The following is a 27,672-nucleotide window of genomic DNA, read 5'->3' as shown; positions in this document are numbered from 1 at the left end:
TGTATATATACAAGGTTGTTTTAAGTTGCTGGTCTCTTCGTTTCAAATGCAATTCCCATTTCCTGCATTTGTACACTTCTCTTCTCACTGTTGCTGATTTTAACATTATATTTTTTATGGATGATTTCCTACCTTTACTGTATGTTTGCCTTTACCATTTAGCTTTCCCATTTGTGATTTTCTTGTTTCTAGTTGTGGTCTCTTTGAGGGTTTTTTTTCCCTGCCTAGAGAACTTCCTTTAGCATTTGTTGTAGGGCTGGTTTGGTGGTGCTGAATTCTCTTAGCTTTTGCTTGTCTGTAAAGCTTTTGATTTCTCCATTGAATCTGAATGAGAGCCTTGCTGTGTAGAGTATTCTCGGTTGTATGTTTTTCCCTTTCATTACTTTAAACATGTCATGACACTCCCTCCTGGCCTGCAGAGTTTGTGCTGAAAAGTAATCTGATAACCTTACGGGGATTCCCTTGTATGTGATTTGTTGCTTTCCCTTGTTGTTTTTAATATGTTTTCTTTGCATTTAATTTTTGTTAGTTTGATGAATATGTGTCTCGGCATGTTCCTTCTTGGGTTTATCCTGTATGGGACTCTCTGTGCTTCCTGGACTTGGGTGACTACTTCCTTTCCCACATTAGGGAAGTTTTCGACTATAATCTCTTCAAATATTTTCCCACGCCCTTTCTCTTTCTCTTCTTCTTCTGGCACCACTGTAATTCAAATGTTCTTGTGTTTGATGTTGTCGCAGAGGTCTCTGAGACTGTCCTCATTTCTTTTCATTCGTTTTTCTATATTCTGTTCCATGGCAGTGATTTCCACCATTTTGTCTTCCAGATCACTTATCCATTCTTCTGCCTCAGTTATTCTGCTATTGATTCCTTCTAGAGTATTTTTCATTTCAGTTATTGTATTGTTCATCTCTGTTTGTCTGTTCTTTAGTTCTTCTAGGTCTTCATTAAACATTTGTTGCATCTTCTCAATCCATGCCTCCATTCTTTTTCCGAGATCTTGGATCATCTTTACTATCATTATTCTGAATTCTTTTTCAGGTCGATTGCCTATCCCCTCTTCATTTAGTTGTTCTGTAGGTTTTTATCTTGCTCCTTCATCTGCAACTGATTTCTCTGTCATCTTATTTTGTCTAAGTTATTGTGTTTATGGTCTCCTTTCCACAGCCTGCAGGATCACAGTTCCTCTTGCTTCTGGTTCCTGCCCCCTGGTGGGTGAGCTGGATATTGAGCTGGGCCTCCCCTTTGCTCTGTGGTTGTCACTGCCCTATCAGGGGTATGGTGTGCTCCCTAGTTGTTGAAGTATAGGCCCTGAGATATGTTTCTTAGCTGTGTTTCTGATCTGCAATGTGAGGTAGGCAGGATTGAAGTACTCCCACTGGGAGAGAATCCTCTGAGTATTCCTCCTCTGGGGTTGTTCACCTGTGAGTGTGCTCTGTTGTGTCCCCTTTCATGCATTGTGTAGGCTCATAAAGTACACTGTTGTTGGCACTGCTGTCAGTCCCACCTTAACCTTGGGTATGCCGGCAGATGGTCCTGGTGACTCACAGGTGTTGTTTTCACCAGGCCACCGGTGCAGATTTATTGAGGTCAGGTTCCAGGACTGCACTAGTCATGCACCTGGACCTGCTGTGGGAGCTATTGAGGCAGCTCAGACTCTGGCCTGGCATAACCCCTGCATGTACATGCCCACAAAGCCCACAGCTGCTAAAGCCAGACCTGTCTCAGCTGCAGGAACACTTGTTGTCTATTCAGATGTTCCACAGGCATTGAATTTAGGAAGTCACCAGTGGAGGTGTAACTCTGAGGTTTGCATAACCATGAAGAGAGATTCTAGCTCTTCTTCCTTAGTTGCACAGCCCCTCCATGCATATACTTCTCATTGTAAAATTCCAAATTCCCTTAACATCAAACTATGCTGAAAAAAAAAAATGCCTTCTTTCTTTCATAGAGGAAAATAACACTTCAGTGTTTTGCAAAACTAACTTTATCAACATCAAATATAAACTGCCTGATCAAGAAAATAATTAATAGAGAGGTTAAGTTAAGAGAATGATGGATAGCAGGGAGTATACTCTTAGGCTTAAGTGGTGTATATCTCCAAAACAGATTTACTAGCCCAGCAAATATTTCCACGAGCCTCCCATTCTACCCCAGGCCCTCAGCTGGTAACATCAGCTAAAAATATTTTTCCTAAAAACAAAAATCCTTTCTAAAATGCAAAGAATACATGAATAATCTCTTTCTTGACAGCTAGGACACAGGGGTTGATACAGTCAAGGGCTTCCTGGCACCGAGGAGGATTTCTGCTCTGCTATAAAGATGCAAGTTTCCTGGCAAGTGAGACAGCTCTTTAATTAGGGTAGTGCTCCTCTCCACTTCATTCTAACAGGCTTAACCTTAAACAGAAAGAAAACCGAGGAAACTGTTTTTCTGTTTGTTCAACTTGAACATTTTACTCCCTTATCTCATCCCCAGTTGGCTGTTTGCTTTTGAGAGCCCTTCTATTTCCCCTTTCTCCTTTACTCCTCTTTCTTCATTCCTGCCTTAGAGGAGACAGTTCCTTTTGAAATTATTTTGCCGTTCCATCTTTACATAATCTTTGCAACAAGGGGCAGTGCAGTCCTTAAAAGTGCCTAGAATGACACCTGTCTGCCCCACACATAGTGCTCTATAAGTATTTCTGACTCTTGATTTTGTACGATAGCTAGTTCCCGATAACCTACTGTTTTCATTTACCACTATTCATATGACCCAGATTTTAAGTAACTTCATATATATCACTTTTTTCATTTTCATGTATCCTGAATGACAGGTGTAAATTTTACTGAGGATTTTGTACATTAGCCCAAAGAGAGAATTTGCCTCCCAGAACATAAAACTCTTTTGGCATTTCTTTACAAGTCAGCTCCCAGGCAATTGTATGTGTCTCTCTCTCCCTCTTCATCTCCTTCCCCTTTCCTTCTCCCTCTTCACCTTTCCTTCTTGCAGCCTCTCCTTGATCTATTTCTCTGCCTCAGAAAGCCTATTCACCCATTATTTTTCAAGACAAATCCAGCGCAGTTCCCATAATCCAAACTGTAGCACAGACCCTATGATTCAAATAATTCCAAACTTGCAATCCCCATCTACATCCGTTACCCTTCTCAGCAAACACAATATTCTCCATAGACCCAATTTCACTCTCCTTCAAGTCAGGAGAGGATTATAAATAGAAAACTAATGTTGTTGTTGTTGTTATTGTTGTTTCTGTCACACCAGGTTGCACATGAACCCTTTATGCATGTGATTCTAATTACCTGCTCCAAGTCTTTTCAGATGTCTTTCTGCTACTGTTTTCATTTTTATTTCACTTCTGAAAAGACTTCAGAGAGAACTTCACCTCTACTACTTTGCTTAAGTAGTAGATCCCCCAAAGGACTATGATTCTCTGTACTTATATGTGCTTCACGCAGTGTATTTCCAAACTTATGGATTTTTCAAATTATTTGTATTTCTCCCAAACCTGTTTTTAACCTGTTTTTATTTGGAAATATTTAGATCAGTGAATTAATATACTGTAAATAGTTCTTACCTTTGGAGTCTCAGATATTAGCATCAGATTATTTCTGCCGAATTATTTCATCATTCTCCAACATGATCTGAAATGAAAATTATATAAAGTCTCTGAAATAGAAATTCCTAAAGCCTTTTGCCACAGCCACCTAAGCCCAGATGAAAAGAATGATTTTCACTGACACCTTAAAGGAACATATACATGCCTCACATATTAAATCTGTAAAGGAAAAAAGCATCCTAAAAGAACTGAAAACAATGGACAGAATAGTAGTTGCAAAACCAAGGGAATAGGAACTCCAGTAATAATTAGAATAAACAACAGGGCCTTCAAATGCTACCCATGCTGATTAAAAAGCAGAAGATCAAGTATTAGATAATAGTTCCCTTCATACACAGTGCCTCAAGGAAATTGAAAACTAATGACTGGTGACAGTAAGTTTGTATGCCACAGTTAATCCAGTTTGAACAAGAGAGAGTGTTCAATTTTAGACAAGGCTTCATGGAGAACTAGAAGACACTTTTTCTTTCACTTGACTGAGAATACCAGCCAGGTCTCTATCATTACAATACCTGGAACATTACAATCTAACTTCTAGACATAAGATTTCATGAGGCATCTCCTGGAACATTTCATTATCAGACCACATATTTTCACTAGGAAGTATTCAGTACAGTGAGCACAAACTCCAGTGTTTTGAGGCAATAAATAAATCAGCTTACATTTACTTAAGGATCATCTGTAATACAATGAATGGGAGATCCTAGGTCTTACAATTCCATTTCTATTGCTCTCTTATCTTCTTCCTATAAGATATCTGAGAATTTAGGCAGCTTTGAGCAAATGATTCAAAGGTAAAGGTGTATACCCATACCTCCTTCAAGTCTCATAGCCTGAGATGGAGGCATACTTCAGGGACATTTTGCTGTAATGATCTCATTTCTTAATGTATATAAGGCATATCAATGGCTACTCTGTTATATTCTGTGATAACAAGCCAAAAAATTTTGTTATAAGCAAAAGGGACTATTTTCCACACAGGAATTTATTAATGTTATTTTAAAATTTTAGACGAAAGTCACAGAATCTCTGCCTTTGGGTGATTTAACAGCACAGATCAGATTCTCATTTCTCTGAAATGGATCAGTTTTTTCATCCAACTAAAGTACCAAGTTATACTAGTTGAGTGGGAAAAAGCTTATAGCTTTATTTACATTAACTTTAAGTAGTAGGAGAGAGAATTTATCTATTCATTTTGAATCCTTTATCCAAGAAAATTGTAGGTATACTCCAATTTGAGAGCAGGTAGATCTAGCAAATGACCTCACAACATTCCCATCGGTCATGTTTCCCTACAATTCATTTTGATTAAAACTTTAATATGCACTTCATTTTATTTTTGTAAGTGTGATTCCTTAAAGCTGATGAATATCTTTCCCCAGTCACGTTGATACTGGTCTCTTCCAGGTCTGATTGTTCCTTGCAACTGAGCTCCACGTCTTCACAACAACACAGCTCTTCTGCAGTATTATATTTGGATTCACTTCAACGCGGGGATGGGGGTTCAAGTGGCCACAGACTGCCGACTAGGCTCACTGTCCGCACACGTCATCCAGCTACTGCTATCTTCCTCTGATCACTGTCTTCTTATGTTTTTCATCAATACATTACCTGTGTTCTAGATCCTTGGCGCCTCCTTCTCAAGAGTAGTCATCTCTCAATTAAACCATCTCTCTTCTGAACCATGACCTCTTTCACTTCACTATTATTCTCTTCCAAAATGTAAGCACACTCACATCTCTTCCATCTTGTGTTGTTTACATTTGCTTTCTCCTCTTGTTTACCAATCTTTTGCTCCTCTTGTTAATGCTTTGTGACTTCCAACGTACCATTCTGCTGAAACTACCCTTGACAAAGATACCTGTGCCTTCTTTGTTGTAAATTCATTGGATATATTCAGTCCTTGATCAGATTGACACAGTAGATACCTTTTCATCACTCACCATTTGAGAAGCCTCTCCTTCCATGGAATTTACCTCCTTTCTCTCTGCAGGATATTCCTCTTTAGTATCCTTTTCTGACTTTTATTCCTAGACTTCAATGCTACTCTTTACCCTGGAGGCCCATTCTTCATATTTTTATAGCTTTCATATACAGTCTTATTTGGATAATTTCATCCACTCTCACAACATCAACATCTTTGAAAATTACTCCCAAATCGATATTAACATTATGCCCATATCTAGACTTCTCTTCTGAGGTTCAGGCTCTGAGCTCCAGATTAAAATTCTATTAACCATCTCTTGTCCTAACCCTATGTATAACAGACAGTTCAAAATAAGCATGTCAAAGTGAAATAACTGTCTTTGTCGAGACTTTGAAAGTCTTCTTCCCATTTCATAGAATATTACTAATATCCACAAAGTGACCAGAAAAAAGAAACTGGAAATAATCTGTAACATCTCTCTTTCCTCAACTGAAACTCAGTCAGTGAGAAAGTCCTTCAAATTAACTCTAAAAGCACTCAAATATAAATATATATTTTTCTTTCCTAAGCTTCTGCTCTACTTTTGTTTAGACTACATAATTTCTTACCTAGATTAATATACTCATCAACTAAAGATCCTCCTGCCTCCGTTAAATCTGATTCAAATAAAATCGATTCTACACTGCTTTCAAAGTAATCTCTCTAAAAATCTGAATTTATTAATACTCTCCTTAAAATCCTTTAATGGCTTCTCTGGCCCACCCTAATCTCACTTCAATCCATTTCTCTTACTTTCTTCATCAGCATATCTTATATTATGCGCTACATCCCCAGTCAGTCAAACTATTTGTAGTACTAGAGTGAGGTATGAGCTTTGCATATTTTATTTATGTGACTAGGACACTCTTCCCCCCACTCTCCCACTCCTTTTCTGCTCCTCTCACCTGGATATTTCCTATTTGTCTTCAAAGCTGTATCACAGGCACTTCTTCCTCTAGAAAGCCTCTTTGAAACTTCCACCCCCAATCTGCATTCAGTGTTCGTCCATGTGCTCCCATTACATCACACAGCAAACTCTAGCATGCAACTTACAACTTTACATAAGAAACATCCATTTGCTTAACTATCTCTTCCAACAAACTTTGCAAAGCTGAAGGGCTCAAGTGAATCATTACTTTAAAAATAATTATTATTACACATGAAAGTTTATACTTATTATAAAAGGCAGAATATTTCAAAATGAATTAAAGTTTTCTATTTCTTTGTTTGCTTATTTGTCTTAAACCATGACTCAAATGACTCACAGTCTTCTAATATTTATGACTCAAATAAAATATTAATATTAAAAGATCATGACTCATTTTGGCTCTCCAAATCTGGTTTTCATTTTTGATAAGGCACTGTACATCAATTCTCGTGTTTTGTGAGTTGCTAGCAAAAATAGACTCTAGCCGGAAACAGAAGCAATTAATGTGGACTCAGCACTTCAATGATTTTGCTAGTTTAATGGTCCTAAAAAAGTATTTTTCTCTTCTAGTAGTAGTAGAAACAAAAGGAATGTCTTATTCTAGGAGTATAATCTTAGAAAGTGATAAGAGATACTGACAAAATGGATCAAGCATTATCAAGTACTTATCAAATATTTACATAGTCAGAATTGAAATGAAACATCTAATACTTTATTGAATTACTTCAGATATTGTTCTAAGATTTCCATCTGAATTTTTTACAGTTTTACAATTTTCATATATCTCCTGAAATTCTCCATCTTTTAAGCCATCTGTTTCTATAAATACTTCAACATATTTTTCATAGTTATTTAAAAACCTTACCTATTAATTGCAAAACCTACTGACATTTTTTCTTCATTATGGGTCACATTTTTATATTTCTTTGCAGGTACGACAATTTGGAGTTGTATACTGGGTATTGTGAGATATGATGTTAAGACTCAGGGTGCCATTCATCTGAAAAATGCTGTGCTTTCTCTGAGCAGGCAGTTAACTTGCTGGTAGATCATTCAAATTTGCAGAGGTTTTGTACTTCGTTAGGATGAATCTATTTTAGTTTTGCCCTTAGTTTTAAGGTTAATTTCTTAATCCTAGGCATAGTATTTAATCTTAAGGCCTAGACCTTGTGGGAAAACCCAAGTTGTCTACTGAGACTCTAGTTTGAAGATACTCAAACTCTAAACTCTGTCTCTCTTATGAGGAGTAGCTGCTAAAATCTCTCCCCTCTTACAGCCTTTCAGCTGTTTTTCACCTCCTAAGATGCTCGTAGCCTTGTCTTGTGCATTGCAGGGGAAGCCAAGGAATTCGGAGAAGTTTATATAGGTATGAATCTCACCCAGGTTATGTAGTCTCCAGTTTCAGCATACTTTTGACCACTCTCCAGTGCCATAAAACAGTTTTGTAGTTGTTATTGTAATTTATACTTTTTCCAGAGCTTATAGTTGTTCTCAGGGAAAAAAGATAGATAGATAGATAGATAGATGATAGATAATAGATGATAGATAGATAGATAGATAGATGATAGATAGATAGATAGATAGATAGATATAGATAGATATACATATATACACTCAAGTTACTCTGTATATATTATATACAATATACACTCTATATACTCTATACAGTATATACAAACTATACAATATGTTGATGTTTCTGATATTAGAAAGATCTTTATAATATATACTGTCCTTTATCTTTGGTTGTATCTTTCATGCGTTGTAGTGACCCACAAACTTATACTAATGTTTCACTTATAATTCAGTAGTCTCCCAATATCCTTTCTAGGAGTTTCCTCTAGCACAAGTCACTAATTTCTGACATTACTAGTCTAACTGAACCCATAAAATTTAATTTTCTGGAACACCACCAGTTTTCCTGACATATCATGAGGACGACTTAAATTTGATGCTTTAAAATATATTTCTGGAATTGTTAGAGTAAAGGATATTTCTCTTTCCCAGAAATTATTCATGCATCTAAAGGAGTAAATATATAGACAGGTTATTTTTATTTTTCTCAGATGAACTTTGCAAACAAATTGAGATCTTAAATACCAATAAAAAAGATACTGAGATTATATGCCTTGGATTAATTTTATGCTCTAAATATTATAGTTAACAGTTAAATGGGCATTAGAGTCTAGGTATTTTTTAACTTTTTTAAAATATTTATGGTCTTTTTATTGTTCAATTAATATTTTATTAAATACATTTCAAGTTCTTAATTCTCCAGTTATAAAACTAAAATATAAATCAAGAACAAAACATTTATTATTCTCTTTCTTCCTCTGGTAATAATCTTAATCACTTTTTTCCTATAGGAAAGATTTTCAAGGAACATCTGTTATGTTGTTATTTTATAGAAATATGCTGTGTTGAAGACGTGACAAAGCCATTGTGACTATAGAATGATTGGGCTTGTTATGTTTTAAGCTGTAATGGAAAACATGGAGTGATGCCATATCTCTCTATCTCTATCTCTATTTCTATTCACAATCACACAAACACACAAACTCAGATTAGCAGGAATTATGATTTTAAAACTCCTATTGTTTGCATATCTTCTCCCACAAAATTTGATAGAATACCTTGGCTCTCCAGTACCCAATTTTCATTTTACCCACTGTCCCCCACCCCACCACCATAGCCCTCCATTGCCTTTATAAAAGCACATTCATAACCAACTTAGGCCCCAGTACCAATAATTTAAAATAAGTTAGTCAGATCTTGGGAATGAAGTAAAAATGAATATCTCAGCATGCTCTGAGTATTTTATGAGCCTGGCATTCTCATTTCCATTTAATCCTCACAATCCCTTGTATGATGAGTGTTCTTATCTCTACTAATAAGACTATTGATGTTCAGAAAGATTTAAGTAATTTACCCAATGTTACATAGCTGTTTACAATCAGGGCCTAGATTTAAATCAAAGTCTTTGAGTCCAGTGCTCTTGACACTGTTGTACACTACTGTGTAATGAACTTCAAAGTTCGCTTCTATCTATTCCATAAAGTTATGTGCTTAAATGTACACCACTGATCAGCCACTTGATAAGCCATTTAAATTCTTTGCCTCAATACTAAATAGAAACAAGTTTAAAACTTATACTTTAAAATATCACGGAAAGAATTTCTCTCAACAACTCCCTAAATAAGTTGTGTGTCTCTTCCAATTTGGGAATTATTCTTCCCAGGCCAAACAATGAATTATGGTATATTAATAGAAATGTTAAAACTAATATCAAAAGAAAAATGTTACTTTCTGGAAAATATCAATAGGTAATTACCAACTCAAAGGGAAACTCTAGAAAATAATAGACCTAAACACATTGACAAATAAGAACTTGATATTATAATGTCTTACATTTAGTATTACTAAAGACTGAATTGTGTCTCTGCTAAATTCATATGTTGAAGCTCTAACCTCTAATATGACTGTATTTGAAGATAGGGTCTATACAGTGATAATTACAGTTAAATGTGGTCATCAGGATGGGGCCCTGATCCAAAAGGATTAGTGTTCTTGTAAGAAGACACACCAGAGAGATCACTCACTCTCCCTCTCCTTAAATACACATGGTGGCCACCTACACACCAGGAAGCAGAACTTCACCAGAAACCAATCATGCCGGTACCCTGAACTCAAACTTCCAGTCTCCAGAACTGTGAGAAAATACATGTATGTTATTGAAGCCACTCAGTTGATGGCATTTTGTTATAGCAGCCTGAGCTAATTAAGACAATTATTATTTTATTATTATCTATTAAAATATAACAATAGCTTTGACAGCAAAGTCCAATTAGGTGGTTATTGCATTAGTCCAGGAGAAAGATAATGATGCTTTCTCAGAGATTATAGTAATAGAGATGACAAGACAAAAAGATTTAGACATATTTTGGTGACTTGGCCAACAGGATTTGCCTAGGTATTGAATGGGGCAGTGAAAATGAGGGGATGCAAAGAAATAAGCATGACTTCTAAACGTCTGGATGGGTGGTGGTGCCACTTACAGAGATAGGGAAGCTCACAGAAAGAACAGCCTTGGAAGGGGGGGTGGGGAGGGGGAGTGGAGAATGCAGGGAACTTTTTTAATACATAAAATTTGAGATGTCTTTGAGATATTCAGACAGGTTACCTATCTGGGGAAGATGGTGGCCTGAGTTCTACCTTCTCATCTGCCACATGCTAAGTCTTCTGAGTGAAGCAGCAACTGTGATAGGAGAGTGGGCAGAGCTCAGAGGGGTGTGTGAAGCCAGAAAGTGGTGCAATCAAGGAGAGAAAAGCACAGGGTTTTATGCATCAACCTCATTATTCCTGAGACTGTGAAAGTGCTAATACGCCCACTAGGGCCACACGGGGCAGACTAGACTGTCTTTCTCCATCTTCCGAGGACACATAGCTGACCAATAGGAAAGAAGACTGTGCTCCCTCTGTCATGTCAGATTTGCAGTCCCGAAAAGAACACTCAGTTTATCTTTACAGGCAAAGAGACAGGGCCTAGACTTGGCAAAAGGAAATAAAAACAAACCTTAGGGAACCCAGCTGCTAGAAACAAGACAAAGAAGCAGAGCACTTAGAATAATCTGTACTTCATGGACTAAAACACAAAAGATAAGATCTCTTAATTATGGAATGAAAATCATGAGACTAAATGTATCATTTTTAAATTTAAAACTCCAATTGTTGAAAAAGAAGATGTCACCATTGAAAAGTGAAGAAATATATCAAAACACAAACAGATATGCAAAACACCTAAGGATCACAAGGGAAAAAACAACAGAAGGTTAGAGGAGAGGTCTAGCTTAGCAATGTGGAGTCATTCACTTGAATAGAATTTAGTGTACAGAGAGATGTTCTATTTACCTTTACCTCCAGAATCAGCCTCTTCTACTTCTTGACAACACTCCCTGTTAGAAAATAAATTCTTACCTACTAGACATTTCACTTTAATTAAAACACAGTTAGCTAGGCACCTCCAATACATACCAATGGCATTAATTAAAATGAGCATATAATGCATACAATGCAAGCACAGTACCTTGCACATAACAGGGCCTCAACAAATTTTAGTTTCCCTTCTGTCTTAGGAGGCAACTGTTTGTCCCTTACTTTTACTCTTTGAGATTTTATTTATTATTTATTAATTTACTTATCTATTTATTATCCTCTTTCTTAAACAGTCTTATAAAACTAAATGTACCTACATATTGTTATCTTTTCTGAGTTATTCCTTTCAATAAAAAGCAAATTCTTTCTTTTTACCATTGCTGAAATTAAGGGGAGAAAGCACAAGCTTCTAGAATATGTGTTTTGACTTATATTTACCTTAGGGTATAAATAGATCTACACTGACATAATATCACACATCATAAAAACGTTTGTGTATGAAAATAGTTTCTTTAGCCACCATTGAAATAGAATGCAATGAACAATCCAGACATGTATCTATCTTTCTCTATTAGTAACATACTAAAATTCAGTTCAATGGCATAATGAAGCCTATGCTATTGTAATGGTTCATTTTATGTGTCAACTTGACTGGGCCACCAGATACCCAGAGAGCTGGTTAAATATTATGTCTGGGTGTGTCTGTGAGGATATTTCCAGAAGAGATTAGCATTTGAATTGGTGGAATAAGTAAAGCAGATGGTCCTCCCCAATGTAGGTGGACATCATCTCATCTGTTGAGAGCCTAAATACAACAAAAAAGCAGAAGAAGGCTGAATTTGCTCTCTGCCTGACTGCTTAAGTTGTGACATCAATTTTCTCCACCAGCCTTCCTGGGTCTCCATCTTGCAGATGGCAAATTGTGGAAGTTCTCGGCCTCAATAATTGTTTGAGCCAGTACCATATATATGCATATATATACAAAACGCTCAATAAATATTTGCAGAATCAATGAATTAACAATGTATGAAGCAATGCCATAATGCCATTAGCTAAACTGATGAGGAATAGATTAGATGATCAGAAAAAAATGTATTCTCCCCTAGATCAAATATATTTTTATATAAAAATGAAAGTGCTCAGAAATTGGACTACTTCTAGGAAGGCCAAAAATATGGAGTATACAATAGGGAGCTGTGCAGTATAATTGATATATAGCAGTATTAGTCAGGGTTCTTCAGAGAAACAGAACCAATAGTACACAATATATTCATTCCTATCTTTCTATATTCATTCTTATATTCATTCATTTCCATGACATTAAGTATCATCTATAGATCTCTGACTCTCAAATATATATTCCAAATCAATACTTCCTCTATGAGCTCTAAGTTTATGCAATAATCAGCTGCATACTTGATGTCTTTGTTTTGGCTATTTCTGAGGTATTTTTAGATTATAATATACAAAACTGATCTTTAAGTCTCCATGTCTGTCATAAAAGCAGACTCTTTCTACAGTCATCCAAATATTAGTAGTTGGCACTTCCATTCACCCAGATATTAAATTCTGAAAAGAGTCATTTTTAAACTTCCCTTTCCCTCTCACTATCATCTAATTCATCACTAAATCTTAATGAGTCTCCTCCCTAAAAATATCTCCCATCTCCGTACTTCTCTCCACTTCCATTGAAATAATTCTCCAAGATACTATCATTACAACAGCCATTAGGTCCACTACAACTGCCTCTCCAACTCATTTCCCCAGATCTACACTTGTTCTCTTCAAATTTATTCTCCATTCAGCATCCAAGATTTTTTATTGAGATATAATTTAAAATATAACATTATATTAGTTGTAGGTATACAACATAATGATTTAATATTTGTATATATTGCTATATGATCACCACAGTAAGTCTGGTTAACATCCATCAGCACACATAGTTATAATTTTTTCTTATTATGGGAACTTTTAAGATCTACTCTCCTAGCAACTTTTCAATATACAGTACAGTATTATTAACAATAGTCACCATGCTGTACAAGATGATGTTTTTAAATTCTAAATCAACTCATGCAATCTGCCTAGTTTTTCAGTGGTTCCCCGATATAGTTAAGAAAATAGATCAAAGCAATTGCAAACCCCCAAAATAACCTATGAGATCCTGCAGAATCTTGCTACCGCTTACTCTGCCAATCTAATTCTATGAAACGTCACTCTTCACATACTATGTTCCAGTGACACTTGCTCTCAGCTGCTCTAGCACATCAAAGTTTCTCCCACTTCTCAGTCTTCACTCACACTATTATCAGGACATAGAATGATATGCCCTTCATTCTTCTCTCTGTACAACCTCTAGGTTCCAGCTTAAATATTACTTCCTCAAATAGAACTGCCATTGCATTCCATAAACCTAGATATAATTCTTCTTCTCTATAGGATTCATCATAATTTGTAATTTCATATTATTTGTGTATTTATTATTTAATGACTACGTCTTTAATAGGATGTAAGTTCTGTGAAAATAGACAACTTATTTTTTTCTTTCTTAACTTAGCACTGTATCTCGAGGGCCTAGGGCCTTGGTTTCTTTAGAAAAGTGGCATTATTTTTTTTTTTTTTTTTTAAATATTTTTGCCTTGTTTTGTGTCCTCAATTGGTTTTTCACTTCAGTTACTTTTTTTTTTTTTTTAATTAATTAATTTATTTATTTATTTATTTTTGGCTGTGTTGGGTCTTCGCTTCTGTGCGAGGGCTTTCTCCGGTTGTGGCAAGTGGGGGCCACTCTTCATCGCGCTGCGCAGGCCTCTCACCATCGCGGCCTCTCCCGCTGCGGAGCACAGGCTCCAGACGCGCAGGCTCAGCAACTGTGGCTCACGGGCCCAGCCGCTCCGCGGCACGTGGGATCTTCCCAGGCCAGGGCCCGAACCTGCGTCTCCTGCATTAGCAGGCAGGTTCTCAACCACTGCGCCACCAGGGAAGCCCAGAAAAGTGGCATTATTGTAGAACAATTGTAATTTAAGGATATAATAGATTAAGTAAGCAAACATAACTGAACTTCTTTCTTAAAGCTGTACCTTCACATGGTTCATATAGCTATTCTTTCCAAATATCCTGCTAAATACAAAAGTCAAGGACAATAACAATGATTTTAATTTCGGTTTAAAATATATAAAGGTGTTTTTGTTTTATTCACTGAAGTAATATTTTTGAAATCCTATTATGTGCATGGTAGGGCAAAACACTGGTAAGACAAAGATAAATGATATTTTTTGCAATTAAAGTGTTCATAAAATGGGTGGTAACATTAAAATATCCTCAGTCAATAGGTATTTATTGAATGTCAAGAACTATGCTAAGTTTTGGAGACACAAAGATGAATAATGCATGTCCCCATATCCAGACAGAAGAAAACAGAAACATGCTTGACTGTAACATGTATCTGTGTTATAATATGCTAAATCTAATTAGGAAGTATCTAACCCTACCTGCATGAAGAAATGAGAGAAGCTACTCCAAGAGGTGAAATTGAGGTACTCTCCCAAAGGATGGAGAGAAAATTTTACGGGGAAAGAAATTGGATTAGGGTATTCCAGCGGTAAACATGTGCAAATCATGTAGATTTATTTCAAGGTAACTACAAATAAGGACAACATTTATTTATAAACCATGTTTTCTTAGTTTGTCATATACTGTAGAGAAAAAAAATAATTTTCAGTGACTGATCTTATCTTCTATAGAAATATAGAAAAGAGTAATCTTAAATATTCTAGATTTATGCTGTTTCAAAAAACAATTAAAGTAGGCACACCTTTAAGATAAAAGCCAACTGCAAAAGACACTGGCTGGCTCAGTATTTCAGACCACAGTTTATTAACAACACTGTGTTTCTAAAAGGACAAGATATATAAACACATATCAAGACATAAAATCTGCTGTTCTGGCAAATGATGTCAGCCTAGCCCTTCACCTGGTCAGGCACATTCTCAAGATACCAGATCCCTCCTTGCAACTTCTAGAACAGAGAAGGATGAGATGACCTGGCAGTTGATTGCAGCTCTTTCCTCTTTTACACCCTCTTCCCCAGAAGGGTAACTGAGACAGAAATCTTCTTGACTCTCTCCCCCACTTCTGTCTGTCAAAAGATCCTAAACCCTAACAGTAACTATTTATTTGAGACTAAAACAGTCCTTTCAGCAGACTTGCTTTATGATTTCTAGGTATAATGAATATATGATATTGTCAAAGATTTATACTTTTTTTTTCCATTTGTCTTTAACTGTGTTTGACATAAATAAATAATGCGGAAGTAAGTGGTACCATATGAGCACATAAAATATTTGAAGTATTGAGTCCCTATTTCATAGTTTTAGTACAGATAAATCTGTCCTTATTCATGTAGTGTTAGATAAGCCAGGTTCCAACCTCAAATTCTCAGGCCCACTCCACCATTCCAACTTATTTTCTCACTCTTTCCCCTTCCAGATTTAGAAAAATATATCACATAAATCTCATTTGAGCTGTCCCTTAGTGGAGTAAGATTCTTTGACTACCCTTCACTTAAGCATCCCCTGAGAATGCTACGTGAGGAGAGAAGCAAAGGCTATTTTTCAGGGTCTTGAGAAGCAGAATGTATACAAAATGATCCCTAGCTAATGAAGAATGAAGAGGCCCAGTAATCCTAGCTCTGAACTTGCCTTTGGGATCTTAAGAAATCATTTCCCTCCTTGGTTTTAAGTCTCTCATCCATAAAATGGAGAAACTATATGGTCAAAGGTTTGTCATGGAGTTTAAATAAATTCATATATTTGAAAGTTTTAAAATGAATATAAAAAGCATTAAGCCTTTTACTAAAATCAAAGAGGGACACAACTGCACTGACTCATACACCACTTCTGCCCTCAAGTGTATCCACTGGCCATACCTCTCTCAAACGACAATGTAACTATCAGCTTGACTTTCCTTTAGTGATTCTCAAAATGACTGTTAGAACTACCTGGCTGAGTGCATCACCCCAGCAAGCCGAGCACTGTTTCTGTAGCACAGAAACTGTGTCATCACAAACTAGCACAGAAAGGTAGTAAAGGGAAAGATAAGGAAATAGAAGTCTTGAAGGACAAGATAAGAAAGTCTTTAAGTAGAGCACAGAATGAGAAATTGTAAAACACTGCTATACCTTCCAGAATTTAAGAGAGAGAAATTTGAAATGTAAAGTCAGGAATGGGCTCTCTATTGCTGTCCAGTTACAGTGTAACAACCCAGGCCATCTCAATAAGTAAGAGCAGAAGAAATTGATCAAACAATTTCAAATTCCAGTCCTATTACCAAACTATAACCTTGTAGTTCATTATGAATGATACTTTTATATATTTTGTCCATATGTTCTGAGTACTATAATTTTATTACATTTTTGTGTTATTAGCTAGATGTATACCTTTAAAGTAAACCACATTTTTAAACCGTATTTTGACATTCTTCCCTATTCTACTATAAAAGAAGCCTCAAAGACATGACTTGGCCCCAATATTCATAATATGTGACAATTTGGTTTTTGTTAATTCTTGTTGAAATTGGTCTTATTTATTTGAATAGCTGAAATACTGGTAAATAAATTTGCTTCTATTGTTTTATAAACCATAGAAATTTTTTCTGGCTATTTTCTGTTTTAACTATCTTCCTCTAAATACTAATAAGCCAGATCTGCTCCTTCAGAAGTGAATACCTAAGTTTGATAACAAAGAAGCCTTTTGCCTTAATCAAAGGAACCACTCTTCAGTCTAAGCTCAAGTGACAGATTCAATTGGATTTTTGACTTGTATAACAACCACAAAGAATCTATCACCTTGCCCAGCAAGTAAGCTTTCTTTGTGCTTGTCATTTCTGTTACAAAGGAATTATCATGGAAAACAGTGCTTGTGAGGAAGATCATATATAACCTAAGAGAGGCTCAAGTGTTGGAAATAGAGATCCTGGTCTATCCTTTACTTCCCTGAAAGCAATTTCCAGGCAATCAAAACCTCTCTGGAAGTCTCCATTTTCACTGGGAACTTGTATAGTATTTTGCCTCCTACTTTGTTGGAATTAAGCCATATGTAATATACTCTCCTTAGCATTTTAAACATTGTATTAATCTACTCAGGCTGCCATAACAAAATACCATAGACTGGTAGTTTAAACAACAGAAATATTTTCTCACAATTCTGGAAGCTAGAAGTCTGAGTTCAAGGTGTCGTCAAGGGTTGGGTTCTTCTAAGACTACTCCGCTACGTTGCAGATGGCTGTAACCCTCTATCTTCACATGGTCTTCCTTCTGTGTATCTGTATTCTAATCACCTCTTCTTTTAAGAACACCAGTCGTATTGGTTTAGGTCCCACCCTAATGACCTTATTTTAATTTAATTACTTCTTTAAAGACCCTGTCTCCACATACAGTCACATGCTGAGGTGCTGAGGTACTGAGGATTAGGACGTCAATCTATTAATCTGGGGGAGTGACATCAGCAAGATGGCCAAATAAGATATCCCTCATCATAGCCCCACTCAACAACAACAATTTGGCATCTATCCATGGGCAAGAGTGCCTCTGTAGAAACTGGGAGATCCAGGTAGGAGACTGTGAAACCGCAGTGCAGTCCAAGAATAAGGAGAGTCACTTTGAGAAGAATGGCCTGCACCCTGGCGGCTGACTGGCCTACCACCGTCTCAGCTACAGATCCAGAAACAGTTCCATACCTCTGAGGACTTGGCTACAGCCCCATCTGGCTTTGGTTCCATCACCAGCACCATATCTGGGAGAGTCTTGCCCACAGGAAGACAGATAATAGACATACAGACCTCTGTCTGGCTGTGAACCCCTGAGTGGCCCGTGAACCAGCTCTGCCCCCCCCCTTAGCTGTGAACCAGGAGTCCCTTGAAAAAAGTGATTTAGACAGTCACCCACGGATCAGAGAGCCTTTGTGGAAGTCCAGGAGTCCAGCAGAGAAGTTCCAGCAGAAAAAAATCTGAAATTGGATGCCCTGGAAAGAGTAAGAGGAACAAACTGACTTTACACACATCACCTCTTCCCCAGGGTGACACAGCTCAGTGCCAAGAGGGCCTTCTCAGCTGTGATTTCTCCCTGGGGGGGCAATACGAGCATGTGACGGGGGAGTGTCAGGCTTCCTCGGATGTGTGGGGCCCTGCCTAAGATGCCCATCTCTGTCTCCCTCCATCCAGAGGACTGTGGAGACCTGCACACCTAGGGGACAGTGAGCAGCTGGGAGAACGGCAGGCCGGGCTCCAAACTGAACGTATCAAAGGGACTTGGATCCTACTAACCCATCACGGTCTCCATCAGGAAGCCAGCTCACAGGCCACTGGGGATGCCTCGCAGATGTTAAGAGAGTAGATCTTAAATGTTCTCAACACACACACACACACACACACACACACACACAAAGGGTAATTATGTGATGTAATGAAGGTGTTAACTAACCCACCTGGGATAATCATCTCACAATAGATTCATGTATCCAATCATTATTTTGTACACCTTAAACTTGCACAATGTTACATGCCAATTATACCTCAATAAATCTAGAAAAAAACTTTTAATAAATAAAAAGGTATATAAACTTTAAAAAATGTGGTGGTGAGGACATAATTGAGTCCATAATAAGCCTCTATAAGTTTTTATCTTTAACCACGATCCCATAACATCAATCTTTATTTCCTCTTGCCTTAATGGACTTCCTATTCTAATGTCCTCCTGTCTTCCTTTTTGTGGCTGCATTCCTTTTTATGTCTTCAGATCATCATAAACCTGAAATCTTACAATACTTTAAAATTCTAAGTTTCCAATGGAAAAGTAAAATTACATTAAAAATGAAGCATGACCAATGAAGTGTAAAGAAGTAGAATCCAAACACAATACTGCACACACACACAGAAATATTTTCCACATTCCATGTATATACACATAGGGTTTTCTCATTTGTTTCACATTGACATAATTCCTTATAGGCATTGCTCTAAGCTAATGTTAATTGGATAGTCATGCTAGCTGGATTTGGCAACAGTGTCAAATTTCTTGGATGACACTAACAAAATACACCTATAATCACATTTAACCCTGAAATTACTGGCAAAATTCAACTCATCTTCTGGACTATCCTGAACTTTTTTCACAAGTGTTACTACTTAGTTCTCTTTTTCTCACTTGGGACTGAAATTTTTAAGCATGTTCTTTTAAACTGAAGCAGCAAAAGCCCAACCTAAATAGTCCAAGAAGTAGTACTTCAGATTTTGATGCTTGTCATTAATTTTTTTCCATATCTTACTCTTGAGAATATTATTTTAATTTGCTGATATGAAGTTAGAATAAGCAGGCCTGTAATTTTGACCTAAGGAGATATAATGGTTATTTAAGAACATCTCTGCAGATAAAAGGTACAGAGAAGTGGTAGGGTATAGTCCATGGGATGGTTCTTCAAAACATGCTCTGAGGTTTTAATCAAAACAAGAAGTTTCTTCTCACATAGAGTTGACCATTTCCAATTCAGACATTTAAAAAGAATAAATTCCCCCTTGAAGAATATAATTCCTAGATTTTTTTAAGGTTGGCAATATTTCATTTAATTTCCTAGACTGATTCTTTTTTCTCTTACAACTTAAAACCTCAAAATCATCCGTCCTGCATTAATTTAATATGATAGATAAGAACAACTGCAGGCATTCCAGTCTAACCTGTACAGGATAAAAAGTCAAAGATTTTTTTCCCTGATACCTGAAGAAAAGGTGCCCAAAGCTTATTCTCACTAACTTATGACATGCATTTCCATCCTGCCTACATGAGTAAAGTGGATTCCAAACTATTAAGAAGAGGCAATGTTGCTATAAGAGCTACCTCCCTTGTCCCACCTCCCTTCTTTCTCAGCTGGTAAGTCCCTGTGCCAAGGACAATGGATGGCCACAACTCTCCATGTTGCCATGGAGAGTAAATCCAGTCGCCTCAGAGGCTGGATATGTCTTCCAGCTTCAAGAAGTACCCAACATCGATCAATCTTTGTATCAAGTTACAATAAAATTTGTTAAGGCACGGTGAAAGATTTGAGTCATCTCTATCCCAGTCTCTTGCCTAAAATATATCAGGAGTTTCAGAAAGTCCACCAACTTTCCCACTTAGCATATGTAGCCTGTCTGAGCTAGTGCCATTGTCCAGCCATGAGACACAGGGGAACTGAGCAGTTGCACATCTATCATTGCTCAAGGTTTGTGCTTCAAAGTGCTCTTTCCCTTGCCTTTTTACGAGGAAGATGATTACAATTTCTTGATTTCAGCGTTTCACAAAGCAAGGCAGTTTTGTCCACCCAGGAACCTACTTTTGCATTTACATCAAACCTGGGGGCCTGAAAGTTTGATATATGAAATCATTCCAGAAGATTTTATGAGCAGAGGCCCAAGGTTATGGGTAAAATGTATTTGAGAGCAATAAATCAATAAAATATAGCTGTTGTTTCACAATAAAAGATCCTTTCTTTTAGGTTCTTTTAGATTTCTCCTAAAAATCTTCAAATAGGTTTCTAAATGTTTTGCAACAGGGTCCTTAAGGCCATATATATGTGAATTATAAGTTATCTGATACTCTGTTTCTATACATGCACTTTAGTTTTCCCACATTCCAGACTTCTTCCACATTGATGGTAGGAAGTCACATTAAAAGACTCTGATAGCCTTTGCAGCTCTTCAGCTATTGTTGAAAGACAGTTTCATGCAAAGGGAAACCGGTTAGTCTGTATAAAAGCAATTAAATAAGCTTTTATGTACATTTGCTGATTCTGTATTTAACATAGTAGCTTGTACCATGTTCACATTGTCATAAATATTTTTCTTGCCCTTAACATTTATTCAGAATGAAATGCAATGCTTTCATGCATCCAAAATAATATAGCAGTAATACTGTTTGTGCACTAATATGCTTTACCTGAATTTGTTTGCCTAGAAAAGGGAAATAGTTCATTTTATATACACATGCTCATTTTAAAGCTGGAGGACAAATGATACCAGTAATTCATGACAGAGTAAAACTGTGAACATCACTTAACCAACTACATGTCTTTTAGTTTCTTTTTGTATTCAGTTTCATTTACTTATTTTTCAAAACTTTGAACACCAATTATGTGTGAAATCCAGTCTACATGCCTGAAATACACAGGTAAAGAAAACAAGCAGAACATTCTTGCTTTTTTTGTATTCTACCATAAGAAGAGGGAGAGGGAGGAACCAGGGAGAATAATCTTGGACAGGAGCTTGTGCACCATGTTCAAGGAGCAATAGGATGTTCACATATTCAAGAATGAAAAAAATCAACCAAATCCATGTCCTTCAGTCTAAACTTCCCTGAGTCTACAGGTAACATGCATTGAGTCATTCCTGCTTATAATAAAGTAGTAAGTTTCATTCCTGCTTATAATAAACTAGTAAGTTCTCATAAATATTTTCAATTTATTTACACATTTGCATCCCCATTCCTATGCAGTTTTAATTTACGTTTTTGCATTTTTCATTATATTATAATCTTCTTCAGGATAAGGAATTGGTTCTCTACTCATTATTTTTCTCTATTATGTATTTTAGACCCAATAGGCATTCAATAAATCTTATTAATTGTAAGCAGAAAAAACAGACTTAACAGGCTGAGTTTTAAAAATCTTAGATTCCATGAATCACAGTCATCAAATCTTTTTTGGTCTTTGCCTCAGCTTCCTAAAGTGCAATTGAAAACCAATTAATAAGTTGTTAGATGTGTGAAACATTGTATAAATGTAAAATTATAATCAAATAGGCTCCTTACTTGTATTCTACAATTATATGAATAAAGAATAGGAGAGATAAAACGCAGAATTCTGAACACAGTTATTCAGAAAAAATGCAATTGACAGAACATTGAGAAAATCAAAACACTGCATGGTGTGGCCAATGATGACATTCTGTGAGCTACTGACCTGGATTTTCAGCTCTGATGGCCAATTACCATCAGCTAATACTAAATACCTGGATGCTAACGTGATTAGGCCCTTGGGAAAGCTTTGCCTTCCACATTGACCCACTTCATGCCTTGTCTATTTCTAGAATCATGTCTCTCATGATTTTTAATCTTGTCAACTTTCATCTGAATCCCAACTTGCAATCAAATAATGAATCCAGTACTTAAATAATGTATTTTCATAGTTTCAAGATGCTACATAGGCTTTTTACATCAGGACTTTCTCTGATTGGTGTTCTAATATGACTGTGGTTAAGCCTCAAAATTATTTTGTTTAGTATTTATTATTCTAAACTTTTTACAAATTCCCAAAAGAAGTATGAACAAATTTACTCGACAGATTGGTAATGAGAAATATTAAATGAGGTTATCCGAGGATGTTATTATTATTTCCTTTCACATAGAAAGCCAAGCTGCTCACGGTGTTCAATAATTTTGAGTCTACCTTTCTTATAGACACAATGGAACAGATTTTATCTTATTTACAGACACACAAAACATCCTCCCATTCAACTTCCTGTTACAAATTGTACATTGTCGTTCATTACTCATTCATTTTATATCTAATTATCTATCTCCAGCAATACACTAGGGACTGTGGTAGATGCTGGGGACGTTAATATAATTAAGACATTCTCTATGTCTTTTAGGAATTTAAAGACTAGTGCAGGAGAAATAGATATTGACATTCTACTTTGATTAGAGCTTTCCAGCGTATTGTGGTTCAAAAGTGTAGAACAGAGGAAATGACCCATGCTTACCAAACTCAAAGAAATTGATATATAAACCAGTTGTATAAGCCAGTTGCCTACTTACAAATTTAAAAGTAGTGGTATTTTCTCAGACTAATGTGAATATCCTTTATCACTATCCAGAGGAACCTTTACCAATATCAGATTAGAAAAGAAACCAAGGTAACATTCAGATGGTTTCCCAGCGAGCATGGTATTAAAGAAATCTAAATAGTCATAAGCTATACTCAGGCTATAATAAATACTGAAGAACACGCTGAGCCACTACAGCCTGATATACCTCCCTGGTGACTCAACAGTCAGTTCTCTAGATATAATGTCTTCACTATTTTACAGTTCAGGCTAGCACGGCCAAATCCTAGCTCTTGCTTCTTTCTCTCCCAGGCTTTTTGATGTTTTATAAACACGTATTTTCTTCAAGCCAATTAAAATATATTTGGTTCTGTTTGAGTGATTGCCACCCATTCACTAGGTGACACAAGCACGCTTTCTTGAAACTTACCTTAGGTAACTATCCTTATATTACCTTGCCATTTTTTAATATATTGACTATTTCTTAGGCATGCTATGTATTTAACTGTATTGGCAGAAAAATACGATTTGCAGTAAGCTATTAGAACTAATAGATATAATGACTTTTATATTTGCCAAAAATGACCTCTTTCTGTCTTCCCAGGTCGTAAAAATGATGATTATTGTCGTGGTGACATTTGCCATCTGCTGGCTGCCCTATCATATTTACTTCATCCTCACCGCGATCTATCAACAACTAAATAGGTGGAAATATATTCAGCAGGTCTACCTGGCTAGCTTTTGGCTGGCAATGAGCTCAACCATGTACAACCCCATCATCTACTGCTGTCTGAATCAGAGGTAAACACAAGATTACCAAATGCAAGTTCCTTGTCACTTCTGACTTCACTGAAAGCATATAAGGCTGTTCCAGCTCCCTGATGCACATTTAAAATTCAAAAGGAAGGGAAAATTGAAAAATTCACTGAGAGGAGCACAGAGCTAGATATTTTTCTAGACTCCTCCCTATTTAATGAAATAGCTCACCTTAACAAGTACCTCCTCAAAACAATGCTTTTAGGGGTTCTAACTGGGTGGTTTTTTATATAGGCCAAATTCTCTCTCCAAACCCTTTAGAATTATACTTGCCAAAGAAAAAGAAATGCCCTGTTATTAAAGGAGGAGAGTTGAAAATGTGCTCAAGTCCTCGAAGAAATGAAGGCACTTCGTAGAAATGCACAGACGGAGAGATGATGGCATATGTGAGCGGACTCTATTAAAAAGGAGGTTTTGCAAATAGACTTCAAAATAGAAGGCGTTGTGACAGCAACAGAAGCAACACTCAGGAAAAGGATGACAATCCTCCTTCCAGCATAATGAGTTCAGCGAGTTAGACAGGCTGCAGCCTCTGGAGGAGGGGGAGCTATTTTTTAAAGTGAAGTTGGAAAGAAAAGTAGAAATATTCACAGTTAAATTTAAGACTGGAAAAAAAAAAAAAGGTAAACTGTGGTTTCCAGATAAAAAACACCTTAGTTGTAAGGTCAGCACATGGAGGAGGAGGGTTAAATTTCATAGGGTTAATAATTTCCTTAATAAACCAATGTGGTTTAGCACAAGCAGATACTGAACTTCATGTAAGTAACTACATGACCTAAACTCTAAGCTCTCTTTCCAGCTGGACCTCTACCACACCGTTCCTCAAGTTTGTTAAAAACTACTTAATTCTTGCTTTTTTTCAGTAAGTGCGTAAGCCATATATCAATTCAAACCACTCCATAAGCAGTACATCTGTTTTTAATCAACTTCATTTAATGGTTTACAAAGCCAAGGATTTTGCACTTTCATATATGATTAGATAAAAACCATCCAGATGAGCAATTAATTTTAATATTAAATGAGACTTTATAAATGTGTAATTATTTCTGTAAGAAGCTATTTTGAAATATGTCATTTTTAAGTGCCTTACCCAGCAAGCTTAATTCACTTATGTAAATGTATAAAATTATTGAAGAAATGTACACTGTTTCTTTGGCATATTGATTACTGATACGTGCTTTTACTATTTGATGACTTGCTTTTCATTGATGGAAAATTAAGATTCAATTCAAACAAGAAGAACGTAGAAGACTAGTACCAATACTGTGGCATAAATTCTAAGAGTTTGACTAGAAAATTAAATTAAAAAACTGAGTTGGCTTAACTGCATTAAGTAGGGCTTCCTGCACCAGTTGAAGGAAATTTCCACTTGAAAACATGACTTTTTCTTCCCATGGCCTGCTTCTCCTCAGATTTCGAGCTGGCTTCAAGAGAGCATTCCGCTGGTGTCCTTTCATCAGAGTTTCTAGCTATGATGAGCTGGAGCTCAAGACCACCAGGTTTCACCCGACTCGGCAAAGCAGCCTGTACACTGCGACCAGGATGGAGTCCATGACAGTGGTGTTTGACCCCAATGATGAGGATAAGACCAAATCCAGTCGGAAGAACAGAGTGCCTCCAAGAGACCCAAGCTTCAATGGCTGCTCCCGCCGGAATTCCAAATCTGCCTCCACCACTTCAAGTTTCATAAGCTCACCTTATACGTCTGTGGATGAATATTCCTAAATCCATTTCCTCAGCTGAAAGAGTAGGGTGAGGCCATCATGGTGCCACCATAGGCCCACACCCTCCTGATTGTTGGTCCGCCCTGTCCTACCTACTCTCTGGAAATAGAAGAGCAATTTGTAGGCAACTATGTTTCAAATGAGAAAGGTAGCATATTAGTGTAACAAAGACACGATTCAGATATTTGCCCCCTCAAAAGTAAAATGGCCTTTCAATTTATGCTTTGAAAACTGAATTATTATATGTAACAGAAAAATATACTGAAAAATACTTGTAGAGTGTTCCATTTTTCTCACTGAAAAACTACAATATACATTTGTGACACTAAAGTGGCATGATTTTCCCAAAAGATTAAAGAACCTTTAAAATATAATTATGTGAATGAATAAAAACAAAACCTTTATAAAATGAAACATTTTCATCTATAGCTATAAAAACAGAAAAAAAGTTATATGACTAATTTTACCACTAGAATGATGGAAAATTAACCTCCAGGCGTAAAAATTAATGAAAATCTTTGCAAAAGAGAACTAATTCTGTGGAATAAAATTTTTTTGAGATTTAAAGATTTTCTCCAAGAAGTGTAACTGAAAAAGAAATCTAATCAAATTATTAGGTATCTGTGCGTATTATTTTCTTTACATTTTTTTCTGGGAAAGTGGCTTCAAAAGAAAAAAGCATAATTATTTACTTTTTGACCATTACATATATTAAAGTGCCAAGCTAAGAAACGAAGTTAGGACCTTAAAATGACAAAGCAAATCCTTATGATCCTCCCTATTTTATTTTTCACAAATATTTTTAAAATTTTTAAAAAGATAGGTAGATTACAAAACACTAAAGATGCTTTCTAATGAAGAAGGGAAGAATCTCTGACTACCAATTTTTAGGCAAGAATTAAAGATAGTAATTCATAGTTATGACAGCAGACAAGAGCATCTACTAGCTCCAAAGGGAAATGTGTTTCTCCTCCATAACCCAAGGAAAAAGTTTAAGGTGGATGTCAACTTAATAATTGTACGGTGCCCTTATTCTCTCCCCTTCCCCCACCGAAAAAAAGAGTAAGGACTAGGGGAAAGTATCAGAAAATATATTCAGATGCAAAGCCTATGGACAAAAAGTTTATGTACTACCTATATGTATATTAGTACCTATAGGTAAATCAAGTAAGATGTAGAAAGCTGAATCAACTGTTAGAATAGAAAGCTGGACAATACTTGGATAAATGTGAACTAATACCAGGCGAACAAGAATAATATACACCTTTCCACAGAGAGAGCCTTCCCTTTGTCTGCTTAGATAATTCAGAAATTCCTCCAGAAAGAAATGAGCTAATGGTCCTAAAGAAGCATCTGTTTTACTACAAGCAAAAATATACTGACATTTCTGAAACCCATAATAAAACAAGGTACACCATTAAGCGTAGAATTTATCTTCCAGACCTCAGTGCTTATAAACCATCTTTTCTTGAATTAGGGATATTGTCACTCCTGCTCAAGAAAGCAGAAACCTTCTGAGAATGTGGTTGTATAGTACAAACTTCTCCTTTAAAATAGTCAGTTAGATTTTTAAAGCTATCCAGCTAAAATAATTACCTATAACACTTTACTGGATTGTTATGCCTCCATCAATACAGAACCGACTATTCTTTTTAAGAACAAGAAAAAAGCAATTATTTCAAGAGAATATCACGGTCTGTTGCTCCTACAACATCAAATTTTCCAATCCTACCCTGTTTTGGACCTGAAGTCAGAAATATTTAAATTGTTACAAGGTGTTAAAAAGTCTACACACCCCTCATCATATGTGTTTAAGCTGAATTTCTTCTGATTACACCAA

At 36.3% G+C, this 27,672-nt stretch overlaps 1 protein-coding gene across 1 annotated transcript in view; it reads left to right on the top strand.

The window, feature by feature from the left end:
* Window positions 1-25,833, top strand: part of TACR3 (tachykinin receptor 3) — a 68,107-nt gene extending 42,274 nt beyond the window's left edge. Inside the window, exons 4-5 of the mRNA XM_007190977.2 lie at window positions 23,897-24,093; window positions 25,521-25,833. Of these exons, the coding sequence (XP_007191039.2) occupies window positions 23,897-24,093; window positions 25,521-25,833 (510 nt within the window). The remainder of the gene's footprint in view (window positions 1-23,896; window positions 24,094-25,520) is intronic.
* The last annotated feature ends 1,839 nt before the right edge of the window (window positions 25,834-27,672 follow it).

The sequence above is a fragment of the Balaenoptera acutorostrata genome, chromosome 5 (genome assembly GCF_949987535.1).
Source record: "Balaenoptera acutorostrata chromosome 5, mBalAcu1.1, whole genome shotgun sequence".
Taxonomy (NCBI): domain Eukaryota; kingdom Metazoa; phylum Chordata; class Mammalia; order Artiodactyla; family Balaenopteridae; genus Balaenoptera; species Balaenoptera acutorostrata.
The sequence above is the reverse complement of the archived record's forward strand: the minus strand, read 5'-3'. Positions and strand labels throughout refer to the sequence as shown.